Raw genomic sequence first — 18,612 nt, 5'->3', positions numbered from 1 at the left:
TTTGATTTTTAAATCATATATTCAGATATGATTTTAAGAATCATATCTGAAGCATAAAGTGTGAGACATAAGACCATAAGGCCATGAAGAAAATATGCCCAAATGCTAATAAAGTTTGTGTTAATTTAGAAACAGCAGAATGAAGAACTAATAGATAGTGTTTACTCTGTGCCAATAAATGTTCTAGGAGATTGACAGGAAATAGCTCATGTAATTCATTGCAGCAATTTACAGAGGTAGGTATTATTGTAGCACCCTCTGAACAGATGAGGAAACTCAGGGACAGACAAGACAAACAACTTGGATGGAGCTCAGGAGACAGGCCCAGGGTCCCTGCTCTGCACACTGCACTGCTGCTTCCACACATTCTCGGGTGCTATCTTTCTTCCTCTTTAGGAGGAAGAGTCTGTGCCCCAGGAAGCAGGACTTCCCTCTCACCAAGGTACTCTCTGCTTTTTATTTTTATTTATCATTATTATTATTATTTTTTTTTGATGAGTCTGCCCTGTCGCCCATGCAGGAGTGCAATACCGCAATCTTGGCTCACTGCAACCTCTGCCTCCTGGGTTCAAAGGATTCTCCTGCCTCAGCCTCCCGAGTAGGGGGGATTAAAGGCACCCACCACCACGCCCATCTACTTTTTGTATTTTTAGTGGAGATGGGGTTTGTCCATGTTGCCCAGGCTGGTCTCAAACTCCTGACCTCGTGATCTGCCCACCTCAGCCTCCCAAAGTGCTGGGGTTACAGGAGTGAGCCACCGTGCGCGGCCCCGACTCCCTGATCTTGATGCTGTCACTTATAGATAGCACAGGTTCTATTAGAAGCAGACTCCTCTTGAAGCCCCTCAGAGTGGGTACTGGCTACTATCACCAAGTTTCCCTCAGAGTCACTAGAACAGAGCTTTGCCTATTGGGCCTCAACAGAAACTTGAACTGAATAAAAGTTCACTAGTCCCAGACATTTAGAACAGACTAGATGTTATTTGTCTGCAGGATCTTATATGGTACAGAGAGGATTCTTGAAAACATGACTGAGCCTCTTGGAGAAAACAGGTCGTTCTCTGCCTGTGTCAGAAATCAATAACTGGGAGTTTAACTCTAGTCCCACCCCCACCTGACTGCAAACATGGAAAGTTGCTAAATACTTTGGTACCTCTGTCTTCCAACTTTAACAAAATGTTAAAATATCCATTTCTGTTTTCCTAGAAGTATGGGAAGGATGAAATTATTTTTGATGGAGAGAGCATTTAGTGTCTCAGAGAGAAGACAGGATTTCATTCATCACTTTCGTGATGGTGAGCCTATAGATCTTATTGTATTTGTTCTGCTGGTTGGCCAGGAAGCAGGCCACTTGAGTTACAAGAAATTTCTCTTTGAGGTTTCTGAACTGCTGTTTGTTCTCTGCCAGCTGGGGGTGCAATTTCTCGTTGATTTCTAGAATGTTCATCTCTGCCTTCTCACTGGACCAAGGGCTGGCAGATACCACCATGCTGATGTTTGTGGCAGAAGAGGTGGAGCCAGGGACTGTGGAGAAGAAACCCAAACATATGATGGGTTAAAAACTGGTGAAATCAAATAGGTTTAATCAGGACCGAGGGATGTCAGTAACTGAAATTCTTAACTTACTGTTGAGAAAAATGTGATCACACCCCACAGCACTTTAGGATCCTTCACCACAAAAACAAGGTTTGAGGTGCCTGGACTCAGAGCTGAAAGCACTGCCAGTAGCTCAGACTCTGACAAGAGTGAGGTAGATTGTGGCCAGCGTGCCAGGTAACCGTCTGCAGTTGCAATAACAGAATTAGAAGGTGGGGGTGTCATGGAATCTTAGGAGCCCTGCATTCCAATTGCCCAGGCTTTGCTGAAACACAGGCACCCTAGTCTCACCTGAGGGTCACTACCAATGGGGATCATTCCTTCAGCATTCACTCTCAGTATTCATGTACCCTTGTGACAATGCCCCAGACCCATCTCTTTCCCAATACATCTAAGCATATTCCTCACTGTTTATCTCTTGTCTGTACAACATCATCAAGGCAGAAACAGTTTCCCAACAGGTTATATTTTCTTAATGGTAGTCATGAAGTCACCCCACCTACTCTAAGTTAAAATAGATCTTAAGGCTTTTCCACAGGTGTAAGATATCAAACTTTTAGCCTGCCCTGGTATCCTCTGGGTCTTCTGCAGGTTTTTCTGTATCCACAAGAAAGTGAATGAATAATTCATTTTTTAAAAATGTTTTCTTTCCTGTCTCAGTATTCTTCTTGCTGCATCCCATTGTTATGTTGATTTTTTTTTCTTACTGGGGCACCATCTTGGGTTTTCATTACACTCTAGACCAGTTTGACATCCCTACATCCAAAGCTCTTCCTCTATGTGGGTTGATTTGTTTTTTAATGTCACTGAGCACTACATTTTATACTTGTCACTTATAGATGTCATTCTAGTGCCACAAGACCTCTTTTCAAGGTATCAAGTGATCAAAATCATTTATATAGAGGTCTCCTGAAAAAATGTGTGACCATCTATCTTGGGAAGTTTTGTAAAACTGATGCTATTTTGTTGTTTCCATTTTGTTTTCCCATATACTGAAAAGAACAGGGTCACGAGCAGTTCTTATGGAATATGGTTTGATATATATTTTGTTGAGATGACCTAACACCATTGATTTTTGGTTGCATTCCACTAACAGAACATAGCAAGATCAAGGTTATGGTCAGGGTTGGTTGGTGATCCTCAGTGTTTCTCTGCAGTAGAAGGTGAGTTTGAGGTGAGAGGAATGAGTGGGAAAGAGTGATCCCCTGAACCACCTCTTCACTTTCTCAGCTTTCATCCCCACCTAGGTTTTGTGAGCCTCGAACTTGAGAGACTGTTCTGTAGCCCAGGTCTCCTAAGATTGGCTGCTGGACTTGCCTGAGTTGAGGGTGCAGTGGGTTGACCCTGGGCTGCCCAGCATTCATGTGGAAGTGAAGGAAGGAGGGCTGGTCAATCCCATTTGAAAGCATCCCTCTCTGCAGCCCGCACCATCTTCCAATGACACTGTAAGGATACTGCTTTGAGATGTATCAAAGGCTTTAAGTCAATGTATTTTCTAGGACCTGGGAGACCTGACATTCTGTGTCAGAATGAAAATCTGTCAAGTTTCTAAATGAAAAAACTGCAGGTTCACAAAGTTACATGCGTTACTTGAGGTCACAAAGGGATGAGTTTTCAGCACTGCCAATAAAAGCAATCACAATAATTATTCAATAATTATTCATAGGATGCATATAATCCAGTATTCACATATTTAGTAATTATTCATTGACTAATTCGTACAAGGCATTTTGCTCAAAACTGTGTTTATATTTGGACATTGTATCTTCATCATAATCCTTAAGGTAATGCTATTATCCATAAGTAACAGGTAGGAAACCTGAAGATGAGGGACAGCTAATCATGTATTGGGCCATATTTCAATTTTTTGGTTTTTGTGATGCTGGAAGAATGACCAGAATGAGTCACAGAAAGAGTATTCATTCCTGTATTATTTCCCAGGACAGAGGTGTGCCCTCCTAGAGTACTGGGACCAAAATTCAGAAGTGTCTGCAACCTTGCTTTAACAGTATGGGAAATAACCTCTATCACCTGGAATTTCCCTGGAACTTTGGAATATACAAGAGAAGTATGAGACGTGGGTCTTCCCTTGGATGTGTTTAATTCACTCTTCTATGGAATACCAATGATTCTCACTAAGACTTTTGCCTCTTTATAACCACAAGGTATGTCTTATGGAGAAGATTTTACACTTTGCTCTATTTAGGAAGAATAAATATGAGCAATGGTTTAGGTTTTATGCCCTGGACTTTATATTTTTCTGGTCTCTGTTTTGAGATTAAATTCTCATGTAAATAGAAAAATACTTATTATTTTTCATAAGGCCAAGTTTGTTATCAGCTTGTTTTTGAAGATGAATTACAAACTTTTGATTTTATCTTTGTCCCCATCAGTGCCACTCATTGTCTCTCAGTATGACCTGGACTTGCCCCTGCATTTACCCTCATCCTGCTGAGCCATCTCCATGCACTGTCCAATTCCATCAGTGATTCGAGGTCCTCCCAAGGCTCCCTGAAATGGGCACAGGGATCAGGATGTCAGACACATTCCAGACACAAAGGCAACCGAAACTGTAGAGTGAGCAGCTGTGTTCCCACTTCCCTAATGTTCCAGTGATGTCCTCAAACTGAAGGGAACACTTTCCCTTTTTAAGGGTCTGTTCTTTATGTCTCAATGCCTCTGATCTAGTGAACACAACTGTCCTGAAAGTGAAAGAACTTGCTAAATTTCGGGTTTCTGGTTAGATGGCTAGAACAGATTTATAAGACTTCCTTACTTACCCATGACTGCTGAAGTTTGAATTCTTAGCAGTATGATTCCTTTTCTTGTAAGCTGAGCAGCTTAGGAAAGATTGGCCCTGTTGCTGTGCAAAAAGAAGTAAACTTAATTTTTACTCAAAGCATGCTTGAATTTGAAATTAGGGCTTCCACTCTTCCAAAGTTGGACTGTCACTGCCTCAGGCATATGTCCCAGAGGGCTCCTGTCTCTGTTGTATTCAAAGTTTAAATGGAGCCCAGCAAGCCAGATCTCCTTTACTTCTAGGTTCCCTCAACAGTTTCTCCTCTGCTTTAGAGACTGCATTGACAATATTCTTGTTCTGCTGTTGTGTTTTGGCTTTGGAATGATGTGATGCAGCTCAATGGGTCCTACCCACAAGTTGATCAGAGTAAGAAACAGCTGGGAAAGTCAGTGCAAATACAAGTTCATGGCCCTCCTTGCAGGGATTCTGATTCAGAGGGCTCAGGTGGGGCCTGGAATGTGTTTGTTAACATGATTCAGATGTGCAGTCAATTTGGGGACCCGCTGATACCATCGACCTTATAGTTTATGGGATATTCTTTCTGTTTTGCTGATGAAGAAACTGAGGCACAGAGAGTCTGTAACTTCCCCAAGTTCCCCTTGCTGTAAGTCCTGGAGCCAGATCTCAGGTGGAGCAGCCTCTTCCCTATCCCCTTCCCACATTTTCCAATTCAGCTGGGTCAACTCTTTCCAAGTACGTGTTTCTCTCCCCTATACCTCATTTCTGAAAAAAGAACTGGAATTTAACTTCTTTCATCTCATACATTTCCTCACAACATGCTGCCAGCATCATATTCTGGCCACTCACTATTAAAGTCAGATGCTTTTTCTTTCTTTTTTTTTTTTTTTGAGACAGGGTCTTGTTCTGTCACCCAGGCTGGAGTGCACAGGTGATTATAGATCACTGCAACCTCAAACTCCTGGGCTCAAGCGATCCTCCTGCTTCAGCTTTCCAAGTAGTTGGAACTCTAGGCACACATCACCATTTCTGGCTAATTTTTTATTTTTCATAGAGACAAGGTCTTGCTATGTTGCTCAGGCTGGTTTTGAACTTCTGGCCTCAAGCGATCCTCCCCCCTAGGCCTCCAAAATTGCTGGGATTACAGGAGTAAACCACTGAGCCTGGCCCTGAAATGTTTTTGTTTTTTTTTTTTAATGAAAATACAAGACATGGAGATGTGGAGACACCTTGCTTTATTACTGTTGTTGTTATTATTATTTCTATAGTATAATTCATATATCACAAAATTCACCATTTTAAGCATATATTTCAGTGTCTTTTACCATATTCCAAAAGTTCTGCAACCATCACCACTACCTAATTCCAGAATATTTTCATAATGCCAAAAAGCATGCCTGTACCTATGGGCAGTCACTCTCCAATTTCCCCCTTCTTGCGGTCTCTGACAACCACTAATCTACTTTCTCAATATATAGATGTACTTGTTCTGGGCACTTCCTCTATATGGAATAACAAGGTGTGTCATTTTTCAACTGCTTCTCAGCATATTGTTCTCAAGTTTCATCCTTTTTAGCCTGCATCAGTACTTCAACTTTTTTATGGCCAAATAATATTCCACCATATGGTTATACCACATTTTGTTTATTCATCAACTGATGGTGGTTTAAGATTTTTCCACTTTTTAACTATTATGAATAATGCTGCTATGAACAGCTTTGTACATGTTTTTGAGTGAACATGTTTTTCATTTTCTTGGTTATAAACCTAGGAGTGCAATTGCTGCATCATGTCACTTTATGTTTAACTTTCTTTTATGTTTAACTTTTTGAGGAACTCACACACTGTTTACCAACTTCAGTGGCTATGCCATTTTACATCCTCACCAGTAATATATGAGAATTCCATATTCTCCATAACTTTCCAAACATGTGTTGTCTTTATTTTTTTCTTAAGTCATACTAGTGGGTATGAAGTGGTATCTCATTTTGGCTTAAATGTACATTTTCCTAATGATGAAAAACATTGAACATCTTTGCATGTGCTTCTTGGCCATTTGTGTGTTTGCTTTAGAGAAACCTCTACTCACAGACTTTTTCCCACTGTTAAATTTGGTTGTTTGTCATTTATTGCTCAGTTATATGAATTCCTTATATACTGTAGGTACTAGACCCGTGTCAAATATATAATTTGGAAATAATTCTCCCATTATGTGGATTATCTTTTCACTTCCTTGACAGTATCCTTTGAAGCATATGAGTTTTTTATTTTAGTGAAGTCCATTTATCTATCTATTTTTGGGTTGTTTGTGCCTACTTAAAAAATGTCTAATCCAAAGTCACAAAGATTCGTACCTATGTTTTCTTCAAGATATCATTTTTTGAATGAGAACTTTCCTGGGTTTTACTGGAGGGCGGACATTGTTTATTTATGCCTCCTGTCCATTACCGATGTTTCTCCTGATTGTTATTCATATGCTCACCACCCCTCCATGGAGCATCCCATGGCCTGTGACAGAGCTCCGGGGACTGATATCCTTCCACTGACTTTGGCGCCGGTGAGAGTCCTGGTCATGTGGTTCAGCTTGGCCTTAACCCGACCCAGTTGCACATATTCCTCAGGGCCTTTAGAGTTGAAGTCAAGAGCCTCTCAGAGAACGCTTGCCAGCCCATGCTGTTCTAAGGCTGGAGCAAACTTCCTCAGTCTATTCCAGACAGAGGGGACTGCAGGGTTGGGACTCATTCAAGACATCTCTGGTGTTAGAAAGTAGACCTGTTTCAGGGTTTGGGGAAGATTGTTCAAAATGAACTAGGTTCTCTCTATTTTTACTGTATGTGTGACTTCTTTCTAGAAACAAAGGAAGAATATTTATGTTAGAACATTTTGCTATTATTTGTCAATTGTTGTTTGTCTACAATTTTAATGTGGATAAAGGAGAGCTCAGTGTAAATATATTCTTAACAATTATGGTTCATGTCCACTGCCATGCAATCATATTTAAATCTATGAACTGGCCGGACACGGTGGCTCACGCCTGTAATCCCAGCACTTTGGGAGGCCGAGGCGGGCGGATCATGAGGTCAGGAGATTGAGACCATCCTGGCTAACACGGTGAAACCCCATCTCTACTAAAAATACAAAAAATTAGCTGGGTGTGGTGGCAGGCACCTGCAGTCCCAGCTACTCAGGAGGCTGAGGCAGGAGAATGGCGTGAGCTTGCAGTGAGCCGAGATTGAGCCACTGCACTCCAGCCTGCGTGACAGAACAAGACTCCATCTCAAAAAAAAAAAAAAAATCGATGAACTATCCAGTTACTTAAGTATTATCCTGCTCCTGATAAGAAAACAAACTCAGAAAGATTGCAAAATTTCCCTAGGTCACAAAACTAGTGAGGAGAGGAATAAGAATTAGATACTAGTTCCTTTTGGCCTTCAAAGCTAACCGTGTACCATTAGATCAAACTGATTTACATACTTTTGCTGGAATTAGTCTCAGAGTTTCTGGTTCTCACTTGATTATCCCAAGGAAACTGTGTGCCACTTTAATATCATTTCAAACTTTGAAATTTAAATTTTTTATTATACTTTTTTTGTCTTTGTTCTATTCCATTGCTTTTGGTTTCTTCTCAATGGATCCCTCATTTATATGCTAAATATTTGCTATTTTCTGTCAATTTTCACATTTTTGGGTGTTTGTTTTCTCTCTCTTTGTTGTATGCTAACAGTTCTTCACTGAAGTATAATTTGCATAGAGTATACTGCAAAAAACCTAAAGGTACAGTTTCAGAAATTTTAATATAACTATACATTGTACAATAACATCCAGTTAAAGACAGAGGACATTTTCCCCCATGCCCCACAAAGTTCTGATGTGGTCCTTGCCAGTCAATACTCATCCCTCAAATGAAGAGTATATTCTGAATGTTGTCACTGCCTTAGTCCCGTTGTGTTGCTGGAAAGGAATACCAGAGGCTGGGTAATTTATAAAGAAAAGAGGTGCATTTTGCTTAAAGTTCTGCAGGATGCACAAGAAGCATGGCACCCGCATCTGCTCCTAAAGAGGGCCTGAGGCTGCTTCCACTTGCAGCAGAAGGTGAAAATGAACCAGTGTGTGCAGAGATCATATGGTGAGAGAGGAAGCAAAAGAGAGTAAAGATGAGAGGCATTTTTTAATAACCAGCTCCTACAGGAAGTAAGAGAGTGAGAATTCACTGCCTTCTCCCAGGGTGGGGATTAATCTATTCATGAGGGACCCACTCCCATGACCTAAACACCTCCCATTAATCCCCACCTCCAATACTGGGAACCACATTTAAACATGTGATTTGGAGGGGACCAATATTTAAACTATAGCAGCCACCATAGATTAATTTTGCTTATTCACGTGCTTCATAAAAATTGAATCATTTTGGCTGGGCCCAGTGGCTCACGTCTATAATCCCAAGACTTTGCGAGGCTGAGGCGGGCAGATCACATGAGGTCAGGAGTTCAAGACCAGCCTGGCCAACATGGCAAAACCCTGTCTCTACTGAAAATACAAAAATTAGTCAGGCGTGGTAGCAGGTGCCTGTAATCCCAGCTACTTGGGAGGCTGAGGCAGGGAAAATTTCTTGAACCCGGGAGGTGGAGCCAAGATCGTGCCACTGCACTCCAGCCTGGGGGACAGAGTGAGAGTCCATCTCAGAAAAAAAAAAAAAAATGGAATCATTTAGTATGTTCTCTTGTTTTGACTTCTCTTTACTCAGGTGGGTATATATGCCACTAATTTGTTTGATTGTGTTTTTCCCTTGTTTCATTTTGTTTTGGCCAAGTAATATCCTATTGATTATATGATTATCACACAATTTGATATCCATTTTTCTGATGGGAGACAGGTTTACTTGATGACTACTGTGCATAAGTAACTATGAATATTCTCATACAATTATTTCTGTGAAGATACATACTTATTTTCCTGGCTGTCTATAGTTAGGGACGGAGTTGCTTGGTGAATGGGTAGAAAATGGACAGAGTTTTGCAAAGTATTTGTACTGTTTCACATTTCTATGAAAGATGTAGGCCATTTCCAGTTGCTCTACATTCCCACACACTTAATATTTTCAGTCTTTTAAACTATACCAGGTGTGTAGTGATATCCTAATTTGGTTTTGTCATGCCTAATGTCCATCTAGATATCTTCTTATGGAAAATATCTTCTCAAATTTTTATATTCATTGATATACTGGGCTGTTTGTCATTTACTTTATAATCTATAGGAGTTCTTTATATATTTTGAATGAGTCCATTTATATATACATCCTTTTTGCTATATTATATAGCAAATAATTATTCCTGGTCTACAGATGGCGTTTAAGTTGTTAAACAACAACATAATAAGCAGAAGCTTTTTAAAAATGAAGTGCAATTCGCTTGATTTCTTATTGTGGTGAGTGCTACAGTATCTAATCTAAGAAATATTTTCCTATGTCAAGTTCATGAAACTATTTCCTCTTTTTCCTTTACAACGTTTCTAATTTTAACTTTCACATCTTAAGTTAATTTCAATATATGATGGAAAGTGGTTAATATTAACTTTTTAGAACAACAAATATTATTTCACTCAAAATCGTTTTACTTAAAAATCTTTCATTTCCCCAATGAAGGGCATTGGTGTCTTTGTTTTTAAAACACTTAGAAGCGGCGGTGCGAGCATGTTCTCACTCATGGGTGGGAATTGAACAATGAGAATACTTGGACACAGGGCGGGGAACATCACACACCGGGGCCTGTCGTGAGGTGAGGGCTGGGGAAGGGATAGCATTAGGATATACACCTAATGTAAATGACGAGTTAATGGGTGCAGCAAACCAACATGGCACACGTACACCTATGTAACAAGCCTGCACGTTGTGCATACGTACCCTAGAGCTTAAAGTACAATGTATAATAAATATATATATATATATATATTTTTTTTTTTTTTTAAGTGGCGGTGCGAGGGCTGCTGCACAGCTAGCAGAGCCGTGGCAAGGAGGACAGCACCTGCATCGAGCTCTCCGCTTCCCTACCCGCCAGCCCAGGTGGCCCCAGCAGCAGCGACCAGAGGAGCCCCTGCAGCAACGCAACAGCCAGGTGGACGCCTCCATCTACAGCCTTGTGGCGCATGAGAACTGTTAGGACGAGGCCATTGTGCGCAACAAGGACTCGCCCTCCATCTGGGCTGCCGTCTCAGGGAAAACCTTCGTCAACATCATGCCAGCTGAGGTTGGTCTCCTGGTTGGCAAAGACTGGTCAAGCTTTTTCATGAATGGGCTGACACTGGGGGGCCAGAAATATAGTGTGGTCCCGGACTCACTGCTGCAGGATGGGGAATTGACCGTGGATCTTCATATGAAGAGCATCGGTGGAGCCCCCACCTTCAACGTCATTGTCACCATGACTGCCAAGACGCTAGGCCTGCTGATGGGCAAAGAAGGTGTCCACGGCAGTTTCATCAACAAGTAATGTTATGAAATGGACTCCCACCTTCAGCGTTCCCAGTACTGACTTCCTTTGTTCCTTCCCCTCCACCGCTCCCCACAGCTTTGCCCCCCTTTCCTTCACATACACACACCATTTTAATTTCAGGAGCCATTACCCCACACACCTTATTGCTGCCAAAACCATATGGGCTGGGGCCAGGGATAGATGGACAGACACCTTCCCCTACCCACACCCCTCCTGTGTGTGGTTGGAAAACTTTTCTGTTTTGAGGGATTTGTTTATGACTAAAAAAGATTCTACTAAAAAAATAAATAACTGTACATATGTGGGCATATTGTTTGAATCTGTATTCTCTTACTTTGATATATTTATGAATACTTACAACATTACTACCGTTTTCAAATTACTGTAGCTTTAAAATCAGGTTTGAAATCTAGCAGAGTAAGTCCTCCAACTTATTGCTTCATCAAGACCGACTTGCTTATTCTAGGTTCTTTGATTTTCAAATACATTTTGAAATTAGCTTTCAAATTTCTCTAAAATCTCCTACTAGAAATATTAGTCAGAATTGTGTTGATGTAATATGCTAACAAAATTGAGTCTTCCAATCAATGAACATGATATATATTTATTTAGTCTTCTTTAATTTTTCTCACCAATTGCTTTTAGGGGCCTTGTACCTGCTTCATTGCATGTATTGTTAAGCATGTAATGATTCTGGCTATTAATCTCTATTATGTTTTATTGAATTTCATTTTCTAGCTGCTAATTGCTAGTATGGAGAAATTAAGATGATGAAATCAACTTTATAAAGGCATAATTTCAGTACAACAGACTGCACCACTTTAAAATGTGTAATTCAATGCATGTTTACAAATGTATACACTAACGGAACCACTGCCACAACCAAGACAGAGGAAATTCCCTATGCCCGAAAGTTTCTTGTACCCCTTTGCAGTTCATCAGTCTTTCAACCCTCAGCCCCAAGGAGCCGCTGTCACTTCAGGTCCGTTTGCATTTTTAATCATTTTCTATAAATGAAATGATACCTGTGTCCTTTTGTGTCTGCCTTCTTTCATGCATCAACGTAATTTTAAAATCCATCCGTAATGCCTTGTAAATGCTGAGTGGTATTCCTTCGTGTGGGTATACCATGTATGTTTGTACTTTCACTTGTTATTGGACATTTCTATCATTCCAAATTTGGGCTATTATGAAGAAACTATCATAAGCATCCATACGTGGCAGGCCAGGGCTCACTAACACAGGCCTCCCTAACAACTGTTTCAGTACCGACTGAGTGGTTCAGTTAAATATTAAGAGGAAAAAAAAAAAAAAAAAAGAAGCCAGTGCCCTTATACAAAGGCTGGAATGTAACAAAAGCCCACCAAGAGTTTTGCCTAGGCTTTTCCTGGGCCTTAAAGCATGACGAAATAACGAAGGCATTCTTAACAGGAGCCATTTAGTATTAAACGAGTTTTATTGGGGGTCTGAAGAAACTCTCCAGGCCTCCAGAAACAAGTTTATTGGAGGTCTGAAGGAACTCCCCAAACCTCTGTGATTTAGCAGGAGACAAGATAAGGGCACCCAGCACCTAGACCCATTTAGATTAAGTGAATTTACTGAGGTTCCAGAGGAAGGTCTTCAGGAATCAGACTTAGTTATAGATTAAAAGAAGTTAATCACTTATGTATTTAGATGAATGCACACTTCCACATACACATATAGCTTAGAAGGTACATAAGCTCAGGAAAACTTTGTAATTTTGAGTTGGTCAGGTGATAATTTCCAGGCCATTTCCTTGTAACCAGTTGCAGAAGTAAAAACTTTCTTCCTCCCCAGTTCATCTGTGCCTCGTTACTGAGCCATGAGAAATAGCAGCCCGCCCCTCAGTTTGGTCTGGAAACACACATATAGATCATTGTGCAGACACAGTGTGTAAATAACTAGGAATGGAATGACCGTTTATCTGATTTGTGTATGTCTAACCTTTAAGAAACTGTTAGATTTTAAAAGGAGCTGTACCCCTTTTCATTCCTACAAGTATAAGACTTCCAAGTGCTTTATATCCTCACCAACATGTGCTATTTTCAGCCTTTTTAATTTTAGCCATTCTCATGGATATGTACTGGTATCTCATTGTTGCACTGATTGATCTCCCTGATGACTAAACAGTGGAGCATCTTTTCCTATGCTAATTGACCATTCACGTATCTTCTTTTCTGAAGTATCTATTCAAGTCTTTTGAGAAACTGTTTCATTGTGCTGTTTATCTTATCAGACTGCAATATATATATATGTGTGTATATATATGTGTGTGTATATATATATGTGTGTGTGTGTGTGTGTATATATATATATTTATGTTCCCTATTTAGAGATGATAATCTTCAAAACGGTGAACATATACACACACACACACACACATATATGTGTGTGTGTGTGTGTGTGTATACATATATATATGTCCTAAGAATCATTAATTAGACATATATGTGAGTATCTATTTCTGGATTCTCTCTTCTCTTCCACTGATATATATTCTATTTTTTTCCCCAACAAAACACATAATCATGATTTTCATAGCTGTAGACTAATTCTGGTCATAGGCAGTGAATTCATTCACCATTATTCTTTTATAATATTGCTCTTTTATTATTCTTGATCATTGACATTACCAAATAAATGGTAGAATCAGCTTGTAAATTTTTGGAATTTTTATTAGGATTGCTTTGGATCTGGAGATCAATTTACAAAGAACTGACTTTCTAAACATAACAACTCTTCTGATCCATGAGAAGGTTTAGCTCCCCACTAATTTAGTTCTTTCATAATTTCTCAAAGCAATTTTTTGTAGTTTTTGGTGTACTGGCCTTACATAAGTTTTGTTGACTTTCCTTTTTTTTTTTTTTTTTTTTTTTTTGAGACAGTCTTGCTCTGTTACCCAGGCTGGAGTGCAGCGATACGATCTCAGCTTACTGTAACCTCTGCCTCCCAGGTTCAAGTGATCCTCCTGCCTCAGCCTCCCAAGTAGCTGGGACTACAGGCACATGCCACCACGCCCAGCTAATTTTTTGTATTTTTAGTAGAGATAGGGTTTCACTGTGTTAGGCATGATGGTCTCAATCTCCTGACCTCATGATCTGCCCACCTTGGCCTCCCAAAGTGCTGAGATTACAGGTGTGGGCCACGGTGCTCAGTCTGTTGAATTTATTTATAAGCACAACATGTATTTAGATGTTACTTTAAATGAAATTGTATTCTTATTTCATTTTCCAAATGCGCATTGCTAATATACAGAAATACAAAAGACCACTTATATTGAGAGCTTACATTCTGCAACACTACCAAACTCACTGATTAGTTCTGGTAGATTTTTGTAGATTTCTAGGATTGTTAACATACACAGTCATTATCTGTGAATAAAGACAGCTTCAATTCTTTCTTTTCAATACTTTATTTTTCTTTATTGCATTGATTTAGAGCTCTAGTATAATGCTGAATTAAAAGAGTAACAACAGGTATTCTACTTTTTTCTCTGCTTTAATAGAAAAGCATTCAACATTATGCCATTTAATATAATGTTACCTGTGGGTTTTTCAAATCTGCCCTTAATGGGGTTGGAAGTGTTGCCTTCTGTTCTTATCATGCTGAGCGTTTTCTGGGGTTTGCTTTTATAAATCATGAAAAAAGTTTTCAATTTTGCCAAATGCTTTTACTGTGTATGACAAGGTAATCACACGGTTTTTCTCTTTTGCCCTGATAATATATAAAATTATATTTTTTAAATATAAAAAAGAGGCCGGGCGTGGTAGCTCACACCTGTAATCCCAGCACTTTGGGAGGCTGAGGCTGGTGGATCACACTTGTGGCAGCAATGAAGGCTTCACTCTTCCCCAAGGGATCCAATCTCCCCTCAGTCAAGAAGCTCCAGGTATCTGAACTGGATGCCAGGTCATAAATTCCCACTATGGTGACCCCAACAGGTCTCTATCCTCAGAACTAGAGCTTTTCTAATTATTACATAAGTTGACTTCTTAGTAGATTTCCCATTCATTACATCCCAGACACCTCACAATGGTTAGTAACCACCACAGGTCCCTGCCTCTCAAGGAAATCCCTCCCGCCTTGTCTCTAGACAGCCAAGTCCCATGGCCTGTCCTCTACTCTTACAGAACCCTGTTCTGACAGCAGGGAGGGCAAATCCACACAGCATCTCCTGCCATGACCTCCAGCCTGCAGAGGAGAGGTGCCACAGGACCTTTACATGCACGCCACTGTTCCCCTCACCCATGCATTTCTTAATGCCTTGGTGAGGAGAATGTCTCTGGATCTTCCTTGGTGGGAGCTAAAGGAACAAAGGTAAATAATGCTATGGGACCCACTGAGAATTGGGGCTGTGGAAGAGTGGCCACTGAAGTAATAGACAGATGCAGCTATTGCCAGATACTCAGTGCCAGAGCAGGGAGGGAGAGGGAAGAAATACGGACCTCACCTTCCTCTCACTTCCAGGCTCCATCAGGTGCCCCATTGCTAAACCTAACTAGAAGTGTGCACACAGGGGAGCCAGGGATGCATTCTAGAAGAGACAAGCCCCAAGTGGCATAAGACAGGATGGAAATGAGTGGAGAGTGGATCTGTGGGAAGGTGGAGGGGATGTTATGGGGAAACAAAAGGAGAATACTAGCTAATAACACTAGGTGACACTGTTATCCCCAAGTCTGTGCTCATATTCAGAGAAGAAAGCTCAGCATAAAGCACTCAACCAGGAGTCAAGATATTGTTATTTTCAACTGTTGTTCCAACAGCTGTATTATAAAGGGCCAGTTGATTTCATGCCTTTCTAATTTGACATAAAGTGCTACATGGCATTGGGTCTGGTACAGCCTCACTCAATTATGTGTTCAAGAGTATACAGAGACTGCCAGGCTGAGGAAAGATGCAAGAGAATACAAGAGATGCTCACGGGGAACCACAGACCACACGGCCCCAGAGTCAGGGGCAGCATCAGCCACTGTCGGCTGCTCATTTGTCCAGATAGAGCCCACGAGCCTCAGCCATGCTTTGCTTTTGCAAGATGCTTCTTCACCTTTTCAATAAACCTGCCTGAATTTAAGCTGACGGGAGTTTATTTCTCCTTCATCATAAAAGAAATTCTTCACCACAACAATCTCCAATGAATTTTGGGCACAGAAGGCAGACCCATCCCTGCTTCTGTTCCACTATCTCCCCTGTAGGTTGAAAAGGAGGAGGTACTGAATTACCTCCAAATGTTCCTCTGGCTCTTGATATTCTGTGATTCTGGTTTCTTTTCGGCTACTTTGTTTTTGGAAGCATGTATCCTAAGGCATCCAGTTGAACAACCTTTGTCTACTGTGTCCAGTCATTCCTGGTGGTATTTCAGACAAGACACTCTTGGGTTGCTGCACTCACAACCACTGAACCAATTCTATGACCATCTGTTTCATGGCCACATGTTTGCTCATTTTCTATCTACATAAAGGGAGGGGACAGACAGCAAACTTGCATGTTATAAATTGTATCATCTTAAAAAGGAAACGCAATATTTTGCAATAAAACCTTAAGATGCATTAAATTTAAGCCTAATGCAATAAAGAATCCCATAAAATTCTTATCTAAAGAATGTTTAGAAAATTGTTGAACAAGGGACATCATCATTTAAAGTGATATGAAAACTTCTCAGCTAAGCATACAGGCTAGATTAGAGAGAAAAATAAAGGATCCATCTCTGCCCTGGAAAAACTACTGGTAGCATCTTTCAGAAAGCTCTCTGTGTTTGAGTACGCACCTTGATCCATAGGCTCACATTTGATCCCAACTGGCGGCTTCTTCTTGGCATTAATTTTGGATTCCCAACCAGTAAATCTTAGCAAGATCTGAGTTTCTCCAGGTATGATATTATTTTGTTTGACCATCGTTATCTTCAAGGGCCGCCAAGAAGGAACAAATAATTTATTTACCTCCTCAAAGGAAAAGGTTGTACCAATGAGACACTTTCTCACCATGATCCCAGGGCCCCCTATGCCCTGTTCACTTGAGTGCCCTGTGTGGCCTGACAGAAGCTCATGCTGGTCACAGGGTTCTTTATATGATTAACCTCCTTCCTGAATCCCAACTTCATGGTGGTGGTGATGACAGGTGTCCTGTATCCCAGGCTCATGTCCCTGAAGTCATCAGCCTGTCTCCAGTTAGAAAAAATTACATGTATATAGAGAGGCCTCTTTGGAAGCAGCAAAAGCTTTCTCACCTTCATACATTAATGGTTGGAATGTACAATACTATAAACACTTTGGGAAAAAATGTCTGGCATATTCTTACAGAACTAAACAACTACCTATTCTATGACTCAGTAACTCCTAAGCATTTATCCAAGAGAAATTAAAACATACGTCCAGAAAATGATTTATACAAGAACATTCATAGCAGTTTTATTCATAATAGGAAAAACTGGAAACATTCAAGTATCTGTCAACACAAGAATGGATCAATGAACTGTGATACATTCATTCCACGGAATGCCTAAAGGAACAAACTGTTGGCACACAAAACAACATGGATGAATCTCAAAAACATTTTGAGTGCAATAGGAGCCATACGCAAAAGAGTGTGAGAAAAATGACAAATAGTAATGGTTTCAAGAAATGCAGAGCAGAGAGCCCAGAGGCAAAGACCCACAGAACAGGGGGTCAGTCCCAGGCTGTGGATCCTAAGAAACTCCTGCTGGATTTTGCCCAGCTCCATTTCCAAACTATTTTGGGTTAGTAACTTCTTTATCCCCTCCATGTTCCCTCATTTTGAACTAGAATCCCTGTAGTTGTTATTCTATGTCTGTCCCGTCATTTCACATTAGGGGCAGATAAGCTGTTTGTTCAGTTTCACAGGTCGACGGAGGTAAGAGAATTATGTCAAGGATCTGTACTTAATGGACACTCTCAAAAGCCTCATTCACACATGGTGTGGATGTTTTAGATGGGATTTTAAACTTTTGATCTGATGTGGTCTACATGACATTTTTCATGTTGAACTAATGCTTTAATGACATGAAATTTGGAAACCTTAGGGGAGAGGGTGAATGCATTTTGCAGATGGCGGAATGTGAGTGTCCTACTGTGGTAGACGGAATTTCTGAAATGGTCCCCAAACATGCCACACCCTCATCTCTAAAGCCTGTTAAGGTGATGAGACACCATTCCTGTGATTATGTTGTTATATGCCAGTTATATGACTTTAAGATGGTGAGGTTACTGCATGAACTGGATCTAATCACATCACTCCATACATGACAGAGCTTTGTGTGGCTGGTTGGAGATGAAGTTAGAGAAGGTGGGAGCTTGAGAAGGACTCCATGAGTTGTTATTGGTTGAAAGATGGAACAGACAGGTAAGGAGGAAAGCAGGTGGCCTCTGGAGTCAGAGTGTCTCCCCGCTGACAGCCAGCACAGAAAAAGGGCCCTCAGTCCCCCACAAACAAGAACAGGAACTCTTTCAATATCTGTAGTGAACCTGGAAAAATAGCTTGAGCTCTAGGAAAAAAACACAGCCAGCCCATTCCTGGATTTTAGCCTCACATGACTCTGATCAGAGAACCTGGCTGCTTCATTCCAGACTTCTGTGGTTTCAAACCACTGGTTTGTGGTAATGTGATAATAGACAGCAAGAGAAAACTAGTACAGGTGCCTGTCTCTCCTCTTGAATTTCAGATACACGTATGCTAACCCCTCTAAGAGAAAAAAAAATCAATCAATCAATGAAAGAACTACAGTAAAAATATTGCCCTC

General features: G+C 40.6%; 1 protein-coding gene and 1 pseudogene across 1 annotated transcript in view; one reads left to right on the top strand and one right to left on the bottom strand.

The window, feature by feature from the left end:
- The window catches only part of LOC129015142 (neuroblastoma breakpoint family member 11-like), a 2,260,169-nt gene that overhangs the window by 2,019,186 nt on the left and 222,371 nt on the right, over window positions 1–18,612 (bottom strand). Inside the window, 1 exon segment of the mRNA XM_063663940.1 lies at window positions 1,314–1,523. Coding sequence (XP_063520010.1) covers window positions 1,314–1,523 — 210 coding nt within the window.
- On the top strand, window positions 8,388–10,877 carry LOC129012023 (profilin-1-like; annotated as a pseudogene).

This window comes from Pongo pygmaeus, chromosome 1 (genome assembly GCF_028885625.2).
Source record: "Pongo pygmaeus isolate AG05252 chromosome 1, NHGRI_mPonPyg2-v2.0_pri, whole genome shotgun sequence".
Lineage (NCBI taxonomy): Eukaryota > Metazoa > Chordata > Mammalia > Primates > Hominidae > Pongo > Pongo pygmaeus.
The sequence above is the reverse complement of the archived record's forward strand: the minus strand, read 5'-3'. Positions and strand labels throughout refer to the sequence as shown.